General features: G+C 31.9%; 1 protein-coding gene across 1 annotated transcript in view; it reads left to right on the top strand.

The window, feature by feature from the left end:
* The first annotated feature begins 9,647 nt into the window (after positions 1-9,647).
* Positions 9,648-24,465, top strand: part of LOC113403323 (dorsal-ventral patterning protein Sog) — a 72,029-nt gene continuing 57,211 nt past the window's right edge. Inside the window, exon 1 of the mRNA XM_026643827.2 lies at positions 9,648-9,977. Coding sequence (XP_026499612.2) covers positions 9,851-9,977 — 127 coding nt within the window. The 5' untranslated portion in view covers positions 9,648-9,850. The remainder of the gene's footprint in view (positions 9,978-24,465) is intronic.

Raw genomic sequence — 24,465 nt, 5'->3', positions numbered from 1 at the left:
AGGGTGAAAAGCGTTTTTGCTTATAACTTTGTGAAAAAAATTGTTAGATGGTTGAAAATTGGACAGGTGTAAATAATTATAACTTACCTTGTATTAAAATTTCAACCTTTTTTGTATAGTGTAAAAAAAGTTATTAACAAAAATTAATGTTTTTTGAACAGTGGTATAAACTTGTTTAAACGGGTTGAAATGTTTATAGAAAGTTGTTAATTAGTAATTAATTGTAGTGTCACCCTAAATGTTACTTGTTTTATTGTTTTTTCATAAACAAATTCAAATTTAACAATAACAAATGTGAAAAAAACGGGGAAAAGAGGGCAAAATGATAGATAACTTAGAAAATTGTCTTTAACATTCGTATTACAGGTACGTATACAGGTACAAAAAGTCATAATGATACTAATTACTTGACCTTTTCCGGCTTTATTGACTGGCCTATAACACGAATTTAACTTACCGTACGGTGTAGAGATGCTCAGCGCGATTATTTCGGACATGCAAAATAATGAAATAAAATATTGTATTGTTTTTTATTAATCTCATCTAAAATTAAAATGTAAAATAGTATTGTTGATATTTAAGTACAATTTATGAAATAAAATTTTCCAAAAAATCGGTTTTGAAAAAAAAAAACAATACAAAGTTTTTTCAATTTCTGTGTGACAAAAGACGATAAATCATAAAAGGTGCGCTAAAGTCGCACGCTCTGTAATATGTATAAAACAGTCAACATATATTTTTTTTAAATACGACTATTGTTTTGGCATTATTGCTTCCAATTGCTCCATATATTCCATATTGCTCAATGTCGACGACACGAACAGCCGAATATAAGTGCGTGTAAGTTTGTACATCCTAGTTTCACGTGAGTTTGAGTTGAAAATACTGTCCTTCATTTCTTATTTGATTTTATTATAGTACCTGACATATATGTGATGCTTTTATTGTAAACTTGTATATCTCACTTAGACCAGGGAATCATAAACCTTCTCATTTCGATGTATAGTTTATATACGAATAGATATCGTTGGAACTTACGACACGATTTATAGTGACCATTTATTGTGAAGCAAAAAATGAAGTCTATGTACATGTAGATGTCACAATACGACGCCTCGGCCTTGGCCTCTTCTATTAGTTGTGAAGAACCTTAAATATTTCGGATGAAACCAAACCAAACTGAATTGAAATAGTATGTTGGAATATACTTACCACCTCAAAAAGACTAAGTAGAACATCTTCATGAATAGGGATTGCTATCCGACGTAATTTTCAGTCCGGCCGGATTCGACCGGATTCCCATCGATCCGGCCATCGTTCAAATAAATACGATTTGATAAATATGTCTAATGAGTGGCACAATTACCACAATAATGAGTTTGTATTATAAATAAAAAAAAATAGTTTCAACAACATACGGTAAAAAACAAAAATAGGTTTTTAGCGGTAATCCAAAGTAAGGCGTTATTCTTTACCTGTTTCGTGTGTCACATACGTTTGCAGTTACATATCGTTTTTCGTAGACAATCTTTTGAAAAGCTTCACCACTTTCCGCACTTATTGAAGAAACTCATTGTATCTAATAATTACTTCTGCCTTAGAAAGATAAGGATGACGAGGAACTGTTATTGTAACTGTAACTCCTTGTTCATCATCATTCGTTGTATCTTCGTCTTCTGTATCTGATTCATTTGATGTTGTTGGCGTTGTTGCCAGGCGGTCATCTGCCTTCTCTTCATTATTTTATATAAAATATCAACCATAGCTAATCATAGCTAATGTGCGAAGAAAAGCTGTTCATAACAATTCATAAGCTTATCTACTTTGACCATGACTCTTGCTCATGCCAATAATATCAGTTTAGTATCAAAAACAAAGTTTTTTAAGCAGTGCTGATAGTGTGTTCTGCAGTACATTAACGATGTAATTTAATCAAGCCTAGATTAAAGAGTTTTTAACAATTAAGCGCATTTAAAGTGTCTACTCATGCAACAGTTCTATCATTTTTCTAAAATTGCTAGCACCGGATCCGGTTCCCGGATTGCCATTCCTATGCATGAAGGAACTTAACTTAAACTAGATTTTTTGCTTTCAATAAAATGTTCAACACAAATCATGTCGTGACCATCGCAAAAATTTATTATTTATATTGTCATATCGCTTATATCGAGGTAGAGTAAGCTCTCCATCTAGTACTTTGTTCCAATTTCTAGGCCGCTTTAGAAATTTGAGGCCCGCATAGGTGGGCCAACCGCCGCGCGTCACGGTAGAACGGTGCCCGGAGTGGGTACCGCTGGTTTTTAGTGGATTGTCACATAAAACCGGTGAGTAATACACCATTACAAGTGGTAAAACGCGGTGTGAAACGCGTAATTGTATTTATCCAGCAAGTTCAGTCAGGAAGAGTATGATAATATAAATTTAATAACCTTTATTTGCTTTTGTCAACCAATTACAAAATGTAGATAGCATTCGTAAATATTGTATTAATCATAATAAATTTGATTTCAAGTGCATGTAATTTATGCGTTAATTGCTATATAAAATATACTTAAAATAATCAACTATTTCTACGAAGTACAGTTGTTTATGTTAGTTAAACAGAGGCCCTTTTATTCCACGCTCCATGTCAGGACCCTCTCGATGGGCGTCTAACTTTTACCTTCCAGGGGACGGAAGGTGAAGGTAATACGCCCATCGAGATAAGGTTCGGAAGAATTAGTATCCGTATGCAATCCCGTAGTGCCCCCGCGGGATGGGTAGTAGAAGAAATAATTAATACTTTAAGGCATTTATATAAGCAAAAATAGCACCACAATCTATTGTTTCTTATTATATCCTAAACCGAACTTGGTTAACCTAAGTTACCCATCTTATATTTTAGTTAAAAAAAAATCGTAAATTTTATTCGATTAATTTTCAAGTATTTGTCCTTATAATTATATTTTAGAGAACGCAATAAAAAATGCGCTTGTTTGCTTAAAAAATCACATAAGCTTAAAAAATTATATACTTAACACTGTCGGTAGTTGTAGTTAAGGAATGATTGTCCCTGTTGTTCTTACAACTTTTATTAAGAGAACCGTTCGAATGGATGTAATTTTTCTAAATGTCTGGTCACTAAATACTAGATGAATTAAACATTACTTTCTCTGTCAAAACTGCCTACATCCGTCTACTCTCTCTGTAGTTACACTTTTTATGATGTTATCAATAAAACATTGATTCCATTATTCTATCAATACAATTATAAAACCTATTATTTTAAATGGTAAGTACTGTATTTTTTGCTTACTTTCAACGTAAGTGTCTTTCCATACCATTATCCATGCTGTCAACAAAAATAATATTTTGTAACAATGTTATACTGGACGTATCTATTTGCGAGTCGTCTTCCTTTTTAGACCCTTCCATGATTTGAGTTAAGTCAAAAGTAAGAGCTGTCAGTGAAAAGTGCTATTCGCCTCGTTACCATCACACTAGTTTCAACGTGAGCAGACAAATTGTAAATTGGACTGACTTTATTGATAAGTAGTAAGTAAAAGGTAAAGTAACAGTAAATATTTTCAAGAAGGCTCTTTTTCACCCGAATTATACTACTACTGAGTTTACTATTATACATATATATCTACTACTATATACTATTGAGTATTATTGCTATGGTTTTTATATTCGTTTCTCTAATTATGTCCATGAGTGTATATTGAAAAAAGCCTATGATGATAATGTCCTAAGAGACTTATTAGTATTAAATAGAGTCTGACATATAATATCTACATGGAATTGAAGTTCAGAAGCAATCTTGCTCTTATAAAGTAGAAGTGCTTAAGAAAGTATATTGGTAATCTTTCAGGCAAGCGCTAACGCGACAACATAAAACGTCCAATTTTTAACAGGCGAAGTTGTGATTGTGATAGACTGCTTGTAATAATACAACAAATACCTAATACTATTAACATTCCATTGTTTTGTCTTCGTCTTTGTACATGCCAGCCAAGGCAAGTCAAGGAAAATCTATTAAGACATGAACATTATCAACTACGTAACATACCGTAAAAAGAAGCTGTAGGTGATTGTTAAAATAAAAATAATTCTACCTATTGTATTTATTAATTTTCCTTCGTCGCAATTAAAAGTATTTTTTTTTTCATTATTATTTGATTATATGCTTGTGTTAATATTTTTGTCTTTTGTATGTGCTACCCTACTATCAGTTCTTGATTAATATATCTTTATTTATAATACAACACTAATACACTTAACTATTGATATTCTTTTTAAGTTCCGATAGCAGTTGACATTCAAAACGCCGTTTTTACGCAAATCCATAATAAATATCATAGATTATTCAAGCTCTCGACCAATGATATCGCGTCACTTCAAAATTCGCTTTGGGTTTTGTCTTCTTGTGGTTAGACTAGACTATAGATGTACTGGTCCAAATTACAAAGCGTGAAATTTACTTTTATTTATATAAAGATTATACATAATATGTTATTTATTTTTGTATGGTGTTCCAAATAAATTGAGTTATGATTGTCGGGAAGTGGGAGGATGTGCGTAAATGAATAGTAATGTAAGTTGCCTTAGTTACTCTTATTAACAAAGGCGCAATATAAATGATTATATATATAAAGAAAAACTGTAAAAAGATTTCAAATGTATGCATCGATATTCTTTTACGATTTTCTCGAAAATGATAAGGTATGAAGTCAATGAGTTAAAGAAAAGTAAACGAGACCGCCTCGAGATTTAGCGTTAAAGCTATCTCCACGCACGTTCTATACGAGTATAGAACTTCCTTCTTGTTTTTTAAGTCAGTCAAATATATCTAGTGTTATTTCAAACGGTGCATGTACAAATAATCACCATATATTATATTTAAATCTTTTATTTTTATTACTAACATTTCTTATTATTTTTCAAGTAAGTAATTATTTTTTATGTCAGTTAAAAAGCAAAATATTTTCAGGCTAAAATTTTACGTTTGTTATTACGTACGAAAAATAATATACACGTAAAATAATTTAAGTTGGCTCGAGGAAAATATTTAAATAATATAGTTTCATTTAAGAGAGAATAAACTCGTAGTTTGCTACTGGGTGAAAGTGTATTGTCACGTTGTTCTCACACGTATTACGCTAAGCTAGCCAGTTGATTGGCTTTGGTTTATCTGGAGGCATTAGAACACTGCACCTTTAAATGTCACTATACTTGCTTCTAAGAACTTCGAAATGATACTACTTCATTCAACTACACTTTCGCAGTAAGAGTGTTAAACGGCTATCCATTAGATAGATAGATAAGATGATAGATTGATTGTCCATAGACATAAATAGATATTAAACTCTATACGTGTACAAAGAAAAAGTAATTGTAAATAATTTAAGAGAATATTTATTAGATATTATTGATACACAATGCTGCTTAAGTTAAAGTAATAAAAGATTGGACCAATAACTTAGATATCCATAATTTATATGTATTAATACTAAATTCATAATTTTTATTATCGATTTTTTTGTAAATATATCGTTATTATATAAAAGTTTGATTAGGCTTAGAGAAATTATATATTAAAAAAAGATGCCTGTACAAATGTACGTCTATGTACGTGAGAAGTTAAACTTCGTCGGCGTAGTTGAAAAAGTTTTTGATTGCAGCTTAATAATTAATTACAATAACATAATAATAATTTCATTATCAATAATATATATATATTATTGTAATAAATGTAATTTATTCTTTTTCACCACTAACATAATCGCCTATAACTTTAAAAAAAATCTATTTAAATTTGTAATAAAATATATATTTTTTAAAAAGTAAAGATGTGAAGTTGTCTATTTCGAGCAGCTTGACATTTAATTGGCGGTTTAGCGAGCAACTTCATCATATACTTTAAATGTCACCATGTGCGCGTGCAGCATAAAAATTCACTCTCATAATTTTTCATAACGTGTTATTTTAAATGCGGGCTAACACTTAGTAAGCATATCAAACGTTTCAACTTCCAATAATAATGATATTGTTTGCAGTTGTGACAATTAGAGCTAAGAGTCATAGTGCATAAACCGTCATTAAAAATATAACATTTCGTCTTATTGCCTTTGACAGAAGGCAATAACTCAGAAGGGCCGGTTCATTTATCGGAATTATGATTCGACGTGGAAATGTATTCCACGCGGTCATGATTTGTAGGGTAGCTTTTTTGAATGTTATGTCTAGATACTTTAAGGTAAATATTTTCTTGTGTAAATAAATGTTATTTGAAATTGTGTAAAATATGTTAAAATTCCCATGTACTATAAGTCGATATTTGCGTAAGTAAAATAAAATATATACATTTTCTACCGCGGAAATTGAAAATAATTATGTTTTTATTCTATCCTGCATGTCTTTGTTTTATGAACTTTACTGTTCTTAAAGATATGTACGTATGTAGACATCGGCTAGTGCCTATTTAGCACGTGTAAGATACAACCTTCTCTAAAATGCGGACATTTACTATAAATGGTTAGAGGCGTACGCATATATTATTTGATGTTACGTTTTTGCACACTTATCATTATGAACGATTGTCATATTTTTGCATTATCAAATTATCCATCGTAAGATCAGTAGATACGTAAGATATCCTTCTGATAATCAAGGTGTAACTTCATGCACGCGCGCTGATATGAATGATTAATGTTTTTATAGTGATTTAAAAAATAGGAACTCTTGTTTGTTTATTTTTTCAGGTATTCACGCAATAAACTGCTGTATAATTAATGAATAATCTGATTGTTATAAAACTTTCACAGTGTGATAGTAAATACTTTAATAGTTTTAAGGACTTTTATAATGTTTAATATATATTAATACTAGCGCGTGAAATTTATATTAAACTTTACATTTAGCACACAAACTGTCACCCCCCAATTTTATCCCCTAGAGTGGTGAATTAAGAAAAGTAGCTCATTCCTCAAACTCCTTCAAACCAAAATTCATCTAAATCGGTTCAGCGGTTAAACCTTAAAGAGGTATAGATATTTGAATACCTCGAAATAAACTGCATAGTATAAATTTTAATTTTATTGTTTAAAACACTTGGTATTAAGATGGTGCCTACCGAGAGTGGATAGAAAAATATTTTGCAATTTATTTGGATGAGTGATAGATAAATTAATTAGGCAGAAGACATCGATATTTATCAAATTTTTTTTGAATTTCAAGCTATCCTACTCTAACGTACAGACGTTACCGCTATGTTCCTTCGTCACGATCGCAATAAAAATATTATTATATTAACACATTAATTGAGAGGTACAATTTGTCTTAATAATAGTCTCGACTATTATTATAGGATGCTGTCATGATTTTATTAAAATATATAAATAGTATTAAGCGTAGCTTTATATCATTAGTCACAGATTATAAATATATTTCTGATTAAAAAAAATTAAATTATAAATATATGTAAATAATTTAGCTTTTCCTTCCACAAGTCTAGTAATTTATGTATATCGACATGTCTTTATCAGGTTCCAAATATATGTAAAAAAAAAAGTAACCAAATCTAAAGTTTCATTATGAGTCCGTACAGTTGTATAGTGGTCAATGAAGGCTCATAATCAATGAGGTAAAATACAGACAGAGATATTATTGGTATTTAATATAAGTTTAATTATTTCCTTGAGAATTATATAATTTAATGAAGAGAAATAGAGAATCTTATCAGTATCTGTAAGGCAGTTACCGAGATTAAGGTTTACAGATTTATGTTCTCAGGTCTAAGACGATAAATCATAATGTTATTTATTAACGTCAAATTTTAATAGCTCACTGTCACGTAACCATAGATGTACATATATATTGTACTGGTATATTTGTTATTACTGTTGTAATAATAACTTTAACTGGATACACTTAACTTCATGGTCTTAATAAATAATAATGGTCTTAAAATATTTTTTCTCTACCAACGGTTTAATTTTTGATTTATTTTCATGTAGTAGGTAGTATTATTAGTATTATTAGTATTTGATGCACCGACCATAGATATTGGCGCCGTAAGAAATTTTAACCTTTCCTTCATCTACAATCAAATCGGAAGACAAAAATACAAAGTATCGTTGCTTGGCGGTAGAAGATATGATGCGGTGCATACCCAGACGGGCTTTCACAAAGCTCTACCAAATGAATAATTAGTGTTCATTGAGAAAAAATCAATATTAAAAATTTCAGGAAAACTTAATATGTGAATTTATCCGTATGTTTTGATCCTTACTTGCAATAAATCAAGAAAACTACGTAAAAATAAATGAAAATCCTCTGCCTTGATAAGCAGAGGAGAAGGTAGATACTGAATCTTTGTCTTTATCTATTAATATAGCGATATCAAAGCTACTTTTAAAGTTTAGCACGTCACATTAGCGAAATAATCTGTGCTATCTCGGCATAAATAAAAGTCAAATTAAAAAAAAACTTAAAGTTTTGAAGTTTTTCTTTACATTTTTTTATTTCAGCTAATAGCTGAAAATAATATTTACAAGGAGTAAATGATATATAAATATCAAATAGGATGATGATGACTAACGCTACTTACCGAGTATCGCGATATTTAGATGTCCTGAGGAAGGCGTCACTAACATTAATATCAGGCTAACTATACATTATTCATTTCAACAATAATAAATCGTTTCTATTAATTTAATTTGTTAAGCGTCTGCAGTTATTATATATGCACGTAAATACGCCCGTACTTATACATGATATTTAAATATTTCATTCATTTTCTTATTTCAGATTTCGTAATATACAGGTATGCTTAGTTGGGCGTTTTGCCAGAGTTTAAACAGAAAACATTTATAATAATTTACTAAATTATTATAATTAATGCTTTCAGTATGTTTGGAATGAATGATATTCTAAAATCGAAATCGCTTTAACCGTCTAAATTCCGGCTTACCATTAACGTAATATTAGTAAGTTAAACCAAAGAAAATTGAGCCGTAAGTATTTAATATGAATATAGCTGATATTAAAATTATATTGAGCTCAATTTTCTTGTTTTGTTTTTTCTGGTTTCACGCAAGAGCAACTAACCCGGTTGATGTTGTTAATAATCGTAGGTTATATACTATATAATATATATACTATATAACCTACGATTATTAACAACATCATATAGACGAGTATTATATCAATATGTTATATGTATGTATTGCTTTAATTGCTAACGTAGTGGGAGAGAAAATTGTTACCCTTACAGTTTTGTGTATGTTTAATAAAACATCAAACATATAATATACAATAAAATATTTAGTCATTGCTTAACTCGGGTGTTTTCATTTAACTAAATAATAAAATGTAAATATAATAGTTTTTCTTATAGCGATAAAAAGTTGTTTAGATATATTTATACCTTTTCTGTAATAATAAAAAAAGTATTTATTAAAACAATGGGCAACAATTGCAGCACAAGTGCATGTGAGTGCACGACTGTGCGACGGTCGCGGCGCATGTCGGCGAGGCGGCGGGGCGGGCGGCTTGGATGGCGGCGCTGCAATTTTCCCCGCCCGCACCGCCGTGGGCCGCGCTAACGCCGCGTTTTCCGCGAGGGGCGCGCCGGCCCCCTCGCCCGCACGAGCTGGGAAATCGCTCTTCGCTCGCCTCAGTCTGGCTCGGCCGTCGCACAGAAACGACGTGTACGAGTTGCGTGCTACACTCGCCACTCGCGAGCCTCCGGTCGAATAAAAACTTCATCTGATATTCGAACGAAAAGAGCACGCGCGGCGAAAATAGTGAGCTCGTGGCTGGGACTGTCGATAAGAAGGTGGGAGAACGAGTGGTAGGTGCAGGCAGTATGATGCTGCCTGCGCTGGCGCTGCTGGTGCTGCTGACGCTGGCCCCAGCGGGGCCCGTAGCAGCGCGTCGTCATGCACCTGACTTACGGGAGGACGAGCCTGCGCGTCGCACTACACGCCCTGCCGGTATGTCCAGGCGACTATCACTTACACGAGGGCAATTAAATTCAGATTATAATCAATCTTTCGTGTATAAATCATTCGTCGTTGCATTGCATACTCGTCTATATTTGATGCACCCACTATTAAATAAATATACGCGATGTATGAAGAGTGGATTAGAATGTTTATGTAAATAATTACATTCCGCATTTGCTGACCTGGTAAGCACGACACGATTAATTAAATCGTACGCGATGTTAGTTTACAAAACGGCGTCGTGAGGGGGGCTAATCATGCTGTAATTCGTCATAGGACGGTTTATTGATATTTTGACGATGACGTATCGTTATCATTTCGATATCACCGGTATGATGGGATAATAAAAACAATGCCACGTGAGAGCGGTGATCGGCTTTCTTCTCGATGCCACGCACAGAGAAATGTCAAGTGATCTATTTTTGACGCGTGATAAAAGTTATCTTTTTTATCGGCCAAAGACTTCGAGAAGGACATAATATGTATATGTACTTTATATTGAATGCTATGATTGTTTGTATTTTTTTACTTTACATTTTTCTGATATCATTAACTTATAATACGATATAATCTTAAAAAAAAAAGAAATTATAGTAGTAGGGTTGAAATACTTGAAATATTTATTTATCATTTCATTATTAAATATATTTATCTATGAAACAATAGCGGAAAAAAACTTTTAACATTATTAAACATAATATCAACACGCAAATACTTATGTAGGTAATAAAACTTTTAATTAAATAATATCATTCCATTGATCTCAGTCATAAAGCAAAAAAGGGTATTTATACACAGATCAAGACAGATACCAGGTTTCATTCGAAGGCTAAATTTAATTTTATGCTACTTTTTTATAATTTTGTATTTTCAAAATGCGTGTGAATATATCATTAATGCCAATTAAGATAATATTATAAATACATGTGTAATTATAACGACCAGATACGACACATATACGTTTGATAAATTAATCGATAGCAAAACCAATGCATATCATATTATAATAGAGATAACAAGAATTAATTTGCTTTTGCCGTTCCTGCTTTACTTAAAATATGTTTAATTTTTTTATTTGTACCTAATTTGTACATTAAAATACATCTAATATTTATTATTAAAGATTAACTTTACACTGATTATTTAAAGGTGTATGGATTCAATTAATGTATATCAATTAGATTTTTTTTTTGCAATAATGTTCTTTATATGTAGACGTATAATGTATCCTTTTTATTTCGTAAACACTCAACATAAACATGATACGATTTTTGCAATCTTATCGCGACTGATTGACAGGCAAAACGTAATTTTGCAAAAGATTTGGATTCTACATTAGCCAATTTCATTTCGTAACAATTATTATCACTTAGATAATTCTTCTATCTTCAATTATCTTGATTTTCCATACCTACTTTTTAGTAATAACTTCTTATCTAATTGGTCGCCAATGTTTATGAGATTGCATATAATCTTAGATATTTCGATTTCATCAATTTATAGTATAAAGTTTTTGTTGATAAAATTACGTGTTACTCATAAACAAAATAAATTTTCTTAATAGCAGAGTGTTAATATTTTATGTGTTTTTATTTATTTATATTTTATAAATGAATAGTATATTATGTTCATTTACCTTTTAGTAAATTTGGTAAATGTAAAAATAGCGAGGACGCTTACATTTTGCGATAAAAATTATTATAACCATAAACTCAAAATTACTACATTAAAATATTATGTCATTCGTCATTAGATTGTTTTAGAGATATGAATTCTGAAAAGTATTGATATATATCACAAAAGATAATGCAACTTGTGATGACTAGCAACTGAGAATAAAATATTCAATCACGATTCTATCTTTTGAATACCCGGAATTGTTTTTTAATCATTATTCGAATTGTGAATATTTGCAAAAAAGTAATTATAATTGTGTCGTATTTCTTTAGCAACGGATATCTTTTATATATTAGATTTATAGGTGAAAGTGATTTAACGTATTTATAAAATATAAAAGATCAATATCAGCGGAAAAGGCTGTAAGCATTTGGTTACTATTTATCTGCAATCCGAGCAAATGACCAGCTTAAAGTTGGTTTTACGGATACGTTAAAACATAAATTAGTTATAAGCGCTTGATTAAAAGAATACCTTAAGAAGAGTGTATTGTTGAATATGTAGATTAAAATTTCTCGAAGAATCTATGATCTGTATCTGTGTTCTGATTTCGATTGCCCATTTTATATGTTAAGCGGTTGTGCTAAATTAGTAACGATAAGTTGAAGGGGTATTTATGTTATTTGATATTTATTTTATTAGTCTAGTAATTATAAAAGTTTTAAAAGCACAAAAATCGCCTCAAACGTCATCGCTATCATTAATGTTTTCACCTTGAATCTACTTTCTCGGCTTTGCGTTCATAAAATTACAAAATATTTTATACATTTAACCTTGTCTGAGCGCCAGGACGATGTCATACACATAACATAATAATTATAATAGACACCAAGGACATTTAAAGCGTGATGTTAGCTATCAGTGACTCACTCACTCTCTTGTCAACTTTCATTCATTTTTTTAAAGGATAAAAGTAAAGTTTGGCAAAATATCTCAAAGAATGTGCCAAAAAATAATTTTACTGAGAAGAGAAAAAAGTTGTCTTCGGCGTCTAGACGATACAGCGAGACGCGACGTGACGGTTATAAATAACAAATCCATATAACATTTTTTTAAAGTTTCGTAAATAATGTCTACATTATTTGATTATGCGGAAAATGAACCAGTAACGAAATGAAAACATTGTGAAAATAACCTACATTTCGATGTCACAAAGGATTAATGAGATATTTGTAACAATCAACACACGCAGATATATTTATATTTATTAATGTTATACATATCAAATTGTTTTTACGGGTTTTTCTTTCTTTCACAACGAAAGAGCAACCGATTAAATTTATTTTTGTAAGACGCTGGTAAATTGCGAGTCAAACTCGTGTTGAGAGCGTTTCGTGCTATAAAGATAGAATATAAGAAGAACATCTGTATAATATAATGGAGATAAATATTCCCCGAAGAAACGACAGAACTCAGGTAGAAACGCAAATATTTTTTGGTGATAACATAACATTATTAAAAGAAACACTGAAACACTTCAAGCGCACTAAATTTTACTTTGATTTAATCATATAATCTTTTTACATGTTTTACTGACATGTGCTTAAATAAAACACGTCAAATTGTAAGCGAAAAGAGTAAATGTTATTTGCAGATGACGTTTAGTTTGTTATTTATTTTGATAGGGTTTACTACTGTGCGTCAAATAATTCGGTTTTAAGTTATCGGGTAGTGGGTAAACGCCAAATAGTGCTTTAGGTTTGCATTAGATTCGAATGGCTAAAATACAACTGTATCGATAAAATTAGATCCCTGATTCGAGTGTAACAAATTGTAAACTGTTTTCGTTGCGTGTGCATGGATTTCTTTAAAAAACTAGTTTGAAATATTTGTAGATGCACAAAAAATGATTTAAAAAAAGCTTAATTTATTAAAGTTAAGAATGTTTCATTGACATGGATAATAAACAGGAATTCGCTTTATTAGTATTTTTTTTGGCTCGTCACTAAATAACGCACAAGAGAGTTGATTATTAACATTTTAATAGTACATCTACTAATTCAGTGTTTATGATTGTCGTATTCAGGAAGTGGGCGATATTGATGGTATAAAATTAAATGTCAATTTCCACCTACTGCATTCATCTTACTAAGCTAACGTTCAATAAATTGACGTTAGGTTCGCGCGGGGGCGGGTCTATAGAGACGATTCACAAAGGACAAGTCATAAAGAAATTTCTATTCATAATTATTTAATCGTTTGAATTGAAAATATTTAAATGATGCGATTAATTGACTCGAAAATTACGTGAAGTCAACGTTGACCGGTTAAATAATTAAATAATTCTGATCACATTTTATTCCTCTAGGAAAGATAAGATTATACAAATTGTTACACTTTAATTATATGAAACTATAATTAGATATTATTCATTATTTGTTTTTTGGCACAATGATTTTATCAAATGATCTCGTAACCCGAAGGCGGTATCAATAATATTACTAATAAACTCGATATGCACACATAATAATTATTCTATTTTTGATATTTTACGTGCTACGTAATAATCTTAACTACGTTAATAATCTTAATCTACGGGTGGTAGGACTATGTGCATACCCGTCTGGGTTGGTACCATTGATTCATTAACTATTTACCGCTAAACTGGTATTACTGTGTGCATGTTTGAATGGCGAGTTTGCCAGTGTATTTACAGACACAAGGGACATAACATCTTAAGTTCTATCAGGTCAATTAATTTATAATTTTCACAGTGTCATTGTGTGATGAGGTGATGGTTTATTTAATATTAAAATAAAAAAATGTATAGATATACTTTCCTTCGATATCTAGTAAAGCTCATTGTAATCTCTCATCGGAAACCGCAAAGAACTGTCGTAACACTAAAACAGATTTATGTTACGTTAATGGTCACTCAGGTTTTAATTATTTGTACACACTGCGGTAGACGTGTTTATTTAGTATGTCAATAGTAACATTATATGATATTACAATTACATAGTATGACTGATTTTAATATATGAGCATTACATGTTTTAGCGTAGACCTGATTTTTTTTATAAATACCTACCTTTTCTAATAGGTAATATGATATGTTAAAAAGTACCGCTTATTGTGTGAAATATGATACTTGATAAATATTGTAAAAAGGTCGATTTGAAGAGATTAGCAAATCGTTTCTCTCTGGGTAGCTAACATTTTGTATTCGTTATATTATGTTAAAAAAGTTAAACATTTCAAGATGATAGATTAAAATCTCACATATTGCTTCTAATTGATATATTAAATAAATACAACATAAACAGTTAGAGCTCAAAGCCAATATGGTTGGTGGAAATGTAGTGTGTCACTAGTGAATACGTAATGTTGCACACATGTACACTTGAGAATAATCCTGATTTCTGGAATGTTTATGCATTTTATTATACAAGATTGTTTGTGTAGCGCGTTGCATTTGGAATGAAAATGTGTTTGCGCGTCTCTGATTGCGTGACATTGTACGACTCCGTCGGGTAATTGTCATAATGTTGCCTTTTTACACACATATAGTATACGTGTATTGTTAAAGGTAAAACGGTAATGACCTACGTTGGATATGATTATGATAATAATAAGCAAATACTCTTTTCACATTTTTTGTTTATTTGAAAATATAGAAGATGTTATTAAATTGAAACAAAATGCTTTTTTGTGACGTTGACATGTTAGTCAGTCAGTTAAATTTTATATCAATCGGGGTTTTGTCTACTTTCGCCTATTCTAGTTTTAGTAAAGTCACCCATTGTTCTAAGAATGTAGATAGGTAGAGCATTAAGAGTTGTGTCACATTTTAAACTCAATTATGAATGTAAGGAGAGTTTTGGCAAACGCGATTAAAACGATACGATGTATTGCAAAGCGTGAAGTGTAATGTCGTAAATCGTGGTTGGATTGCGTTATGTCGATGGCTGTCGCAGGACTCTTATGTCCAATTCAGTGTATGGTTCATTGCCCCGAAGCTTGCGCGTAACAAACGATCCGTTGAGTGACGTCACGTCATGTGCAATGCACTCGTTGCAATGAGCTTGGTCCTGCGCTAAATCTTAGCTCATATTTGAACCATATAAAATCGAGGCTCAACATAATAGTGACCTGTCTGAATTCTTATTAAGATATATAAAGGTAAACCCACGCTTTGCTCAAACCTTGACCCTTATATTAACGAATGACGATTTTTTTAAAGATAAATAATTAAGCTGATCGTTAAGTTTTAAACTGACAAATATGTCTATATATACATATTCAAAGAACTATCTGTGCATACGGTATGTATCATTATGTATAGTATCTAGCACATCTAGAGACAATCTGGGTATTTTTATAAATATTAATTTCGCTTATATGTTCCATATTTATTAATGTTATATTCCCGGTTTTTATTTTTTTTATGTAACGACTACATTCGTTCGGCAATAATCGATCGCTATTGAGCCATTAAAGCCTATCCCATAATTTTGTACGTCACATACATGCGATTTGGAAATTTACGAAACGTTCGTTTTTATACTTCCAATGACGCCTAGTAGACATTTACTATGCTTATTTTTTAATGCCTACTGAATTATTAACATACAAATCTATCTGCTTCAATATTTTTTCTAATTATTTATCCATCAATCATTGACTGAGTCTTAGTCGCATAAAACCTTATAATTAATGATTATTATTAATGATAAAAGCATTTATTATATTTAATAATAAACAATTATAATCTGGGTAATCATTTCAAATAATTCCGCAGAAGAAAAGGTTTTAAAGCCATACGAAGTTTGTACTCCATACAGGAGCTATGTAGATATTATATTAATGCACAATTATGTTTCTACGATAATATTTATTACAAATGCGATTTTTTAATATTTTTACGGTAATAGGTTATAATTTTAGTATTCAAACTTTCCAATTCTCAACGAATAGTTCAGACCTGTGAAGAACTTGCGAAAAAAATTCAGCGAGAATATATTTTTTACTAAATTCAATTATAATAGATCGTGATGAGGCTTTGCGCAAGCCTGTAGGGGTAGGTACCACCCATTTATCACATATTGTAACGCCAAACAGCAATACTTAGTGTTGTTAGATTTTGAAGGGTGAGTGAGCCAGCGTTACTACAGGCACAAGGGAACATAACATCTTAGTTGCCAAGGTTGGTGGTGCATTGGTGATTATTGATTATTTTTGGTACAGTACGAATATCATTTGCCAGTCTACCAACTTATGACACAAAAAAAGAAAAAAAAATCTCAAGGTCATTATCTAAAAAGTCTATTAACGTAATAACTGGTCCAGCTGTAACTAAAAATTTTTACTCAATTTTATAGTTGCACTTATACGAATAGCAATATGTAATAAACGAGATGTAAAATGTGTGTAAATTTTTGAATATATTCAAAGTAAAGATCTAATAAAAATAACTTTTGTTTTGCCAACGACTAGCGAGCTCTCACCAAATATTAACGCACTTAATTAACGCACAGCGAACTCGCTTCCACGAAATTAATCGAGGTCAAAGAATTTGAGTGCATACGTCTCAATTAAATTCGCCTCAACGTTATTAACTAAAATAATCATTACTTTAAAGTATTCAGTTATAATATTTATCCTTTACCAGAACTCTTACTCACGTCGAGGGTCGGTCGGGTCGGTATCGGTGTGCGTAATCACACGCCGCCTTTTAGATTCGGACAATAGGCATTAATTTTTTAAAACGCGAGATAGGAATGTTGTCGGCGCAGATTCGGGCAGGTAGAATTTTTAGCGCCTTTATGATCAGATCCTGGCGTGTCATACGCCACCCACGGTTCTAATTAAGCCGGTAGCCAACAAAGGCGCCGGGCTGACCATAACGCTGTCGGATTATGCGGCGCGAGACGGGCGGGTCGTCGGCCGGAGGTGCCCTCGCGTGCTACAATTGCACACAATACGCCCCCGCACGACCCGAGAGACCAAAAAGTTAGAAAAGTGTGGCACGGTGGGACGTTACGCCCGCGCGATACCATCTCGGCGCCACAGCCGCCGCCGCCCGCGCGCCCTGGGTTACTCGACATTTAATTTTGACCACTTTGTAACTGTCCGTGTAACCCGTCGACTTAGTTCGACGGTCGAAGAAGGTGCGGGGTTCACTTAATTAGAAATTTACTTTTAAGGACCTGTGAATTATTACATACCTTAGAGAATTTGAATCGTTTCGGACTCAATACCGAGAATCGATATATGCGACACCGAAAATTGAGCGATCTGATTTATTTTATGGACTCTTTCGGTCCGACTTCAAATCGCTGATATGATCGCGTTTATCTTAATCGATAATAAAAGTTTTCGATAAGATACAAATACGGGGGAGCGGATTCTTCGGGTGAATTACGGAGTTCCTCCCACGTACGGTCGCCGGCTTGTTATGAACTTGAATTAAATGAATGACGCAGTTGTATGAATGGCGCGGCAATGGATGTGAGTCGGAAGTGCAAGCCGCGCTTCAGCACGCTAGGCGATTGCGCCGATGCACGTGCATCCGTTCTTCGGCTCTTCGGATCTTAGCTGTGCTTGAGCATTGCTGCTCTAAGCAAACTGTCATCCTAGAACAAAAAAAATTAAAAACAATGAATAATTTAGATATAAAATGTGAGAGTAGTTATTTTGTAACTGCCCTCAAAATTAAAAGCGAAAGTTAATGACAATGGAATTCAATGGCCAATATTTCTAACTATTGTATAATCATATTATTAGTGCCTTATCATATTACAAAGAGCGAAAGAATTAGGCATCATTGCAATTAAATAAAATATCCTAAAATATTTTTTGGATGGATTATATTTTAAAAGTATCGAGAAATCGTAGTAGAATTTACAGAAATTAAATATTTTGATAATACAATGCATGATAATTCAGAGATTTAAATCAATCAATCAATCCTCTTATGTGAATGTATAGATTTGTTTTTGAAATGTATTTCTGTTATAATTATATTATAAATTAATATGATAGTAAGTACATGACAGGCTTAAATAAAATTAGTAGGTAGTATTTTTGTAAGTAGACTTGGCGAAACTTAGGTGCAACCTTCGCCGAGATAACACTTATCAGTCAGGTATAAGCGCAACGTAAACTAAATTGTCTTTAGTTGTAACAAATGTTTATATGCATTAGTGGAGGCTTAGTAAATATTAAAAATATAAGTCCTCAAAAATAAAAAAGCTAAAGCTGTTTAGCTCTCGGGAACCATTCGGGTGTCATTTTCTGGTGGCAACAGAATAAGGACGAGTTGTTTATTGCAATACTGTTTTTGTTTCAACATAACTAGTTTTTAGGTTGAATATAATACGTTTATCAAAACACGTAACAGATTGTAGTGAAAAATATGTAAGTCGTAATTTTATAAATGTGCGCTCTATTGCAGCAGAAAATTAGTATATTCAATAAATATCTTTTGGTAAATTATTTAATACTTCTAAAAATACCTATACCTTTATACAAACGGAATTGCGTAGCGGAAAACTTGTGTTTACGTTTAAATCGACGATCATACGATATAAGTTTACGTAATTAAGGCAATCGTCGCTTTAATCTATGATTCATTTTCTCATTGGAATGTTCGCTCGCTCGTTCAAAGAGGATTTACTTTAGAACACTCGCATATATGTGTAATGCGTTATCATCCGAATTACCTAATACACGCCTTATCATGTTACTTTGATTACAGTCTGTCATTGTCAAATATACAAAATACATGTATGAAGAAAGAAAGATTGATTAAAAAGTAAAATTAAATATATATACGTCATTTATGTATAGAAAATGTTACATTTAGTGGTACGTCAAGTAGCATCTCTAAAAATAAAAATATTTTCAACATTTGTGTTGGCAACAAAAATTTATATCATCTTTGTAATTGTTGATAATATTCTGAACAATTGCAAAAGTTGCGAACACATAAATCGCTAACTGGTAGTAATTGCATGACGAATAACTTGAACCATGTTGACATTTTCTCATATGATCATTTATTGCTATTATTTATTAGCACATCTTCAATATACTACCCGACATGACTGTACATAATTATATCTTAAATACATTTCAATAATATGACTATAGATGATTTAATTCATAAAGGGCCACGAGAAATCATGTAATCGGAATCTAAAGGAATTCCTTATTCCATTCGACCTTGAAATCTCGTTATTAAATAAGTCTGTTTCCTAATCCTAATAAAGAATATTGCTTATAAATCTAAATTTGCCTCTTTGACATTTAAACGTAAATAGTGCAATTTACCCGTCAATAAATTGTACGGACGCGTACGGAATCGTGATGTAATGCTAATAACGGAATTTTACCTAGAGATCGTCTATGATCGCTCTTCGTAAAATATATATTTACTAGCAAATTCCTTATTTCGTTCTGATTTAAGTCTACAGCGGGATATTTTCTAAGGCGGAATGTCTTTTCGTGACTGTTTTTTTAAAAATACACTTAAAAATTCTGGTTTCACTTCATTGATTTAGAACGAATGTTAACGTATATGTTATACGTTAACATTCGTTTTGTTCTTCTTTTATTATATTTTATATGTTTAGCTTAGTAGGAACTGTAATATAGGCAGCGATTTGTTTCAGTATATTATTTTGTATATATATTTATCGCTATTTTTATGAAAACCAAAATTAATAAAAAAGTATTTAATAATTAATTGATATAGAATTTCGATCATATTAAGTTACTTTTGCGGCCCCTTTCAAAATAGGCACAGATTTCAATTTTGAGCTCCTATTTGGATTTGGAATTCGGATAGTTGTTACTATTAAGTTATGTTTGCTAAAAATTAAGCAATCCGTACTATCAGCTCTTTTCTAGTAAGGGTATCTTGCAGTGACAATTAATTTTTATAATTACTAATCTATGTCATACCATTACTATATTTACTAAAAACAGTGTTCAGAATAAAAACAGGCGTGGCCTAATAATCACAGATTGCTTTGCAAATGAATAAATTAGCAATAATTTAATATTTTACCACGTCATGTTTTGCAAATCATGTCGTGATAAGTCATGGTAGACGAAACTGTTAAGGGTTTTCTTAGCTCTTTAATTATATTTAACAATTCATTTCTAAGCATGTTGACCTTTAACTAATAGGTTAAAAGGACATTGATAATATTTACATTATTATTTGCAAATAGTTAATTATTATCTATTGATAATTTTGATCACAAATCAACGTCAAGTTATCTTAATAAATTGAATTTGATTTTACCGAATATAATTTATTACGATATTGTAATAATGAGTTTGTAACGAAGTTCAAAATATTTATACAGATTAAAAAATTCAAATATCACCGACTGTACTTAATACTGGTGTGTTACGTAAAGTCGAAAAGTGTATAAATTAAATTTATTTCATTCATTTCCGTTCCACCAACCAGTTGCTATTACTACGTAATAAACGGAAGTGCTCACAATAAAGCAATCGGGTGCATGAATGATCTCCGGATGCTTAGAATGGCCATAATTTCACAGTATAGTATGTATAGGACTTAAACGATGATACTATAAATGGCGATTTTTGTATAGGTACAAAATGACATTGGTAGATTTTCTGTTAGTAAGGAAATATATTTGACTTCATATAATTATTTAAAAAGATGAAGGAATATATGTAGGTAATCAAATAATATTGATATTAATTTTTTTTTTTTCGATTTTGCATTTTTCAATTCTTGGAAAATTATTGCAAAGATGCGCAATCATCCGCAATAAAATATAAAAAAATACACTGACGATGCTAGTAACAATCCAGGCTTTATAAATATTTATCCGCTTCCACTTCTCGCCAAACGGCACACTTAAAATCATTCACAGAACCCCATTTGGCGCCCAATGTCAATTTTGCAGACCCATCGTTGGAAAGTTTCAACAAGCACTCCTATCGAATGCTGTTATGCGAATAACACGCTTATTGTATGAGTATTAATTGCAATAACTGTGCGCTGCAAAATTGTTTGTTCATGCAACGCGTAATGGATCCGAGCACTCTTCTCAATCGCTCGCGAAACGTGTTATGGATAAATGCTAGTGTGACTTTCATATCCTTACTGCTTGAGAGTTTGGCTCGCTGCACTTAGTACCTTATTGGTATAACCTATCTTGTTAATACTTAATAACAAATTATAAATAAGCAAACTGGATGTTAAGAAAATATAGATTATTTTTAAAATAAATAAAACTGCGAATTTATACCTTGAATTTATAACTATAACCTTAGAAAAATCATGATATTTTTTTTGTATAAAATGGCGGCCCACCCAAAGCATAGCCGGAAACATCAACACGTCCGCAAAAGTTTGAATATTAATCGCTACAAAAATTGTTAAATTTAAATTGTTTTTGATTTTCTGACAGAATTGCAAATAGTTGCAAGTGGGTACAATAATCGCCATGTTTTTCAATAAAAACGTTATAAATTGTACTCTTTTTTTTAAACATTACGAACCGATATTTTTATCATAAAATTATTCTTCTTCCGTTTAATTCTTAGAGCTAACGTCCGCTTTCGAATTGACGATTTAATAACCGCAACTTGGAGATTTAATAAGGACGTCGTAACCTGATGTCGTCTCGCTGTCTACCGAACGTATGTCTGTCATTATAATCTTTCTACGATACGTTTTTATTATATTTAGTCTCAGATTATTTCAATAAATCATGACAAATTGTTTCAAATGAATAGGTAGATAGATAAAGCGCAAATGAACCTAGAAGTGTATTATAATGAAGGTACGACTAACCTGCGTTAGCACAAGGGGTCATGTATATCTAATTTATTTTGAACTCGTCTATTGTCATAATTTTGTAAAGTGACATTTCTAAATAGTGACTGAAATAAAATTATCTATTTCATAAAATTGTTTATTAATTTATAAATTGTTTTGAAAACCACATACGTTAATGAAAGCGTTTACTCGACACTCCACATTCATGTTTATAAATAAAGTAGTGTGTTATTATTTTATTACAAAATATTATTATACAAAATGCGATCGACACAGCAATATCAAGTAGCAGGTAAATAGTAACGTTTGTGTTAGTTCAGCTAGATAATGTTCTGTGAATATCATTGTGTGAACACGGTCCTATTTAGAACTTGTACGGGACGAATATTTAGTTTTATACGTTGTGTAAAGTTGGTTAATTGATGTTACCACAAAATATTTACTGGGTTTTTCTATAAGGAGTGATAACCCAATAACTTAGGAATTCTCACTAGCAGCCAAGAGTTTAATTCTCACTAGCGATCCTCTGAAAGCATCTAAAGTTGTTAGTCCTGCTCTTGATCTCATCCCAATTGCCATCCTGTCTTACTTTATGAGTAAGGGAATAGTGAGTGCACCTGTATTTGTTCACATCCTTGTGTATTGTCTTTATCACTGATATATGTAAATGGTCAGTCTTGGGATTGTCTGGTTGCCTAAATTTGGTTAGGAGGACTTTATTATTACTATTAATGCTTAGACGACAATGGGTGTTTCGGCATTTAGCTGAGTATACGCATATAGCATACGATTCTATAAACGATCTTGCAATCTTGCTCGGAAATATTATCGAAGCTGTGAACATATTCGGATCTATCACGTAGCCAAGCAGTAGTATAAGTTGCAAGTCAAGTCGAAAATACAGGCCGATTATTTCTAAATAGGCTGTCCGGTTGTACAGTTGCACTCCTTAGATGGTCGGTTGGCGCCAGTTTCTCTCGCCTTGTACGCCGCTCGCTAGTACGTTAGTTAATGATCGATCCATCTCGGATATAATCAATCGGACAATTAATAAATATTAAAATTAATATACAACGTATCTGTTTACTAATATTAAAGATTTTTTATTACTGTCTGTTCAAGCATTGCAGTAGAGGTTTAATTTGTATAATTTTATAAATTATAATATATTTATACGTAAAAAATCAGAATCTCCGTAAAGGAGACTATCAATTTATCAAGCAAATATATTAAAATTTCAAGACCTTATTGTAACTTCATAACGTAAAATAAATTCTTCAGAGTGACGATTATAGACCACGGCTAGCGCACGAGACGATATAAAAATGATATAAAACACTTTGGATGTTTCGGATGAATCTAAATCCCGCGAACCGCACAATGTCAAAATATTGTCAAAGTGAATTCCTCTTGTCCAATATATAATAATGATTTTCCACTTGGCAATAATCCTAGCGATTTATTTCGATCTCGGTAGATATTAAACCGCATACCGCATTTATCTAGGCGTCGGTCACTTTAGTTCGGTAGTCGGTTGTTGAACCTCCTTCTATAAGATGGGATAGGTTGAGACTGGCGGGCGACTGAGCGAACGCATTCAGTTTCAGGTATTTGTTGCGTCGAGGATGGCGGCTGGGCGTCTCATTGTCGTTTTCGTATATTTAGTGGTGTCGACGCGTCACTCTCTCGTCCGGAAGCGTCTGTCATCGGCTCGTGTAACTGGCCACCTGCACCCGGACACGTACTGTTTACATTCATACTGCCTATCCACTAAACAGATGTAATTTGGCAAAATCCTGATAGACGTCTGTCCGGTCAACCTGCGAATTGTCACGTCTAGTGTTGCACGTAGTTGTTGACGCATTTTGTAATTTATTGACGTCGACCGCCTCCCTGATCACAATAATGCTATAAATAGGCATTGAATAATGACCACTCACGAATAATATTTACAGCATATGCTTTCGTTCTTATTATAGTTATATCATAAATTATATTGTTACAATAAATTAACATTACAAATAGAAA

Source organism: Vanessa tameamea, chromosome 13 (genome assembly GCF_037043105.1).
Source record: "Vanessa tameamea isolate UH-Manoa-2023 chromosome 13, ilVanTame1 primary haplotype, whole genome shotgun sequence".
Taxonomy (NCBI): Eukaryota; Metazoa; Arthropoda; class Insecta; order Lepidoptera; family Nymphalidae; genus Vanessa; species Vanessa tameamea.
This window is presented reverse-complemented; position numbering and strand designations above follow the sequence as displayed.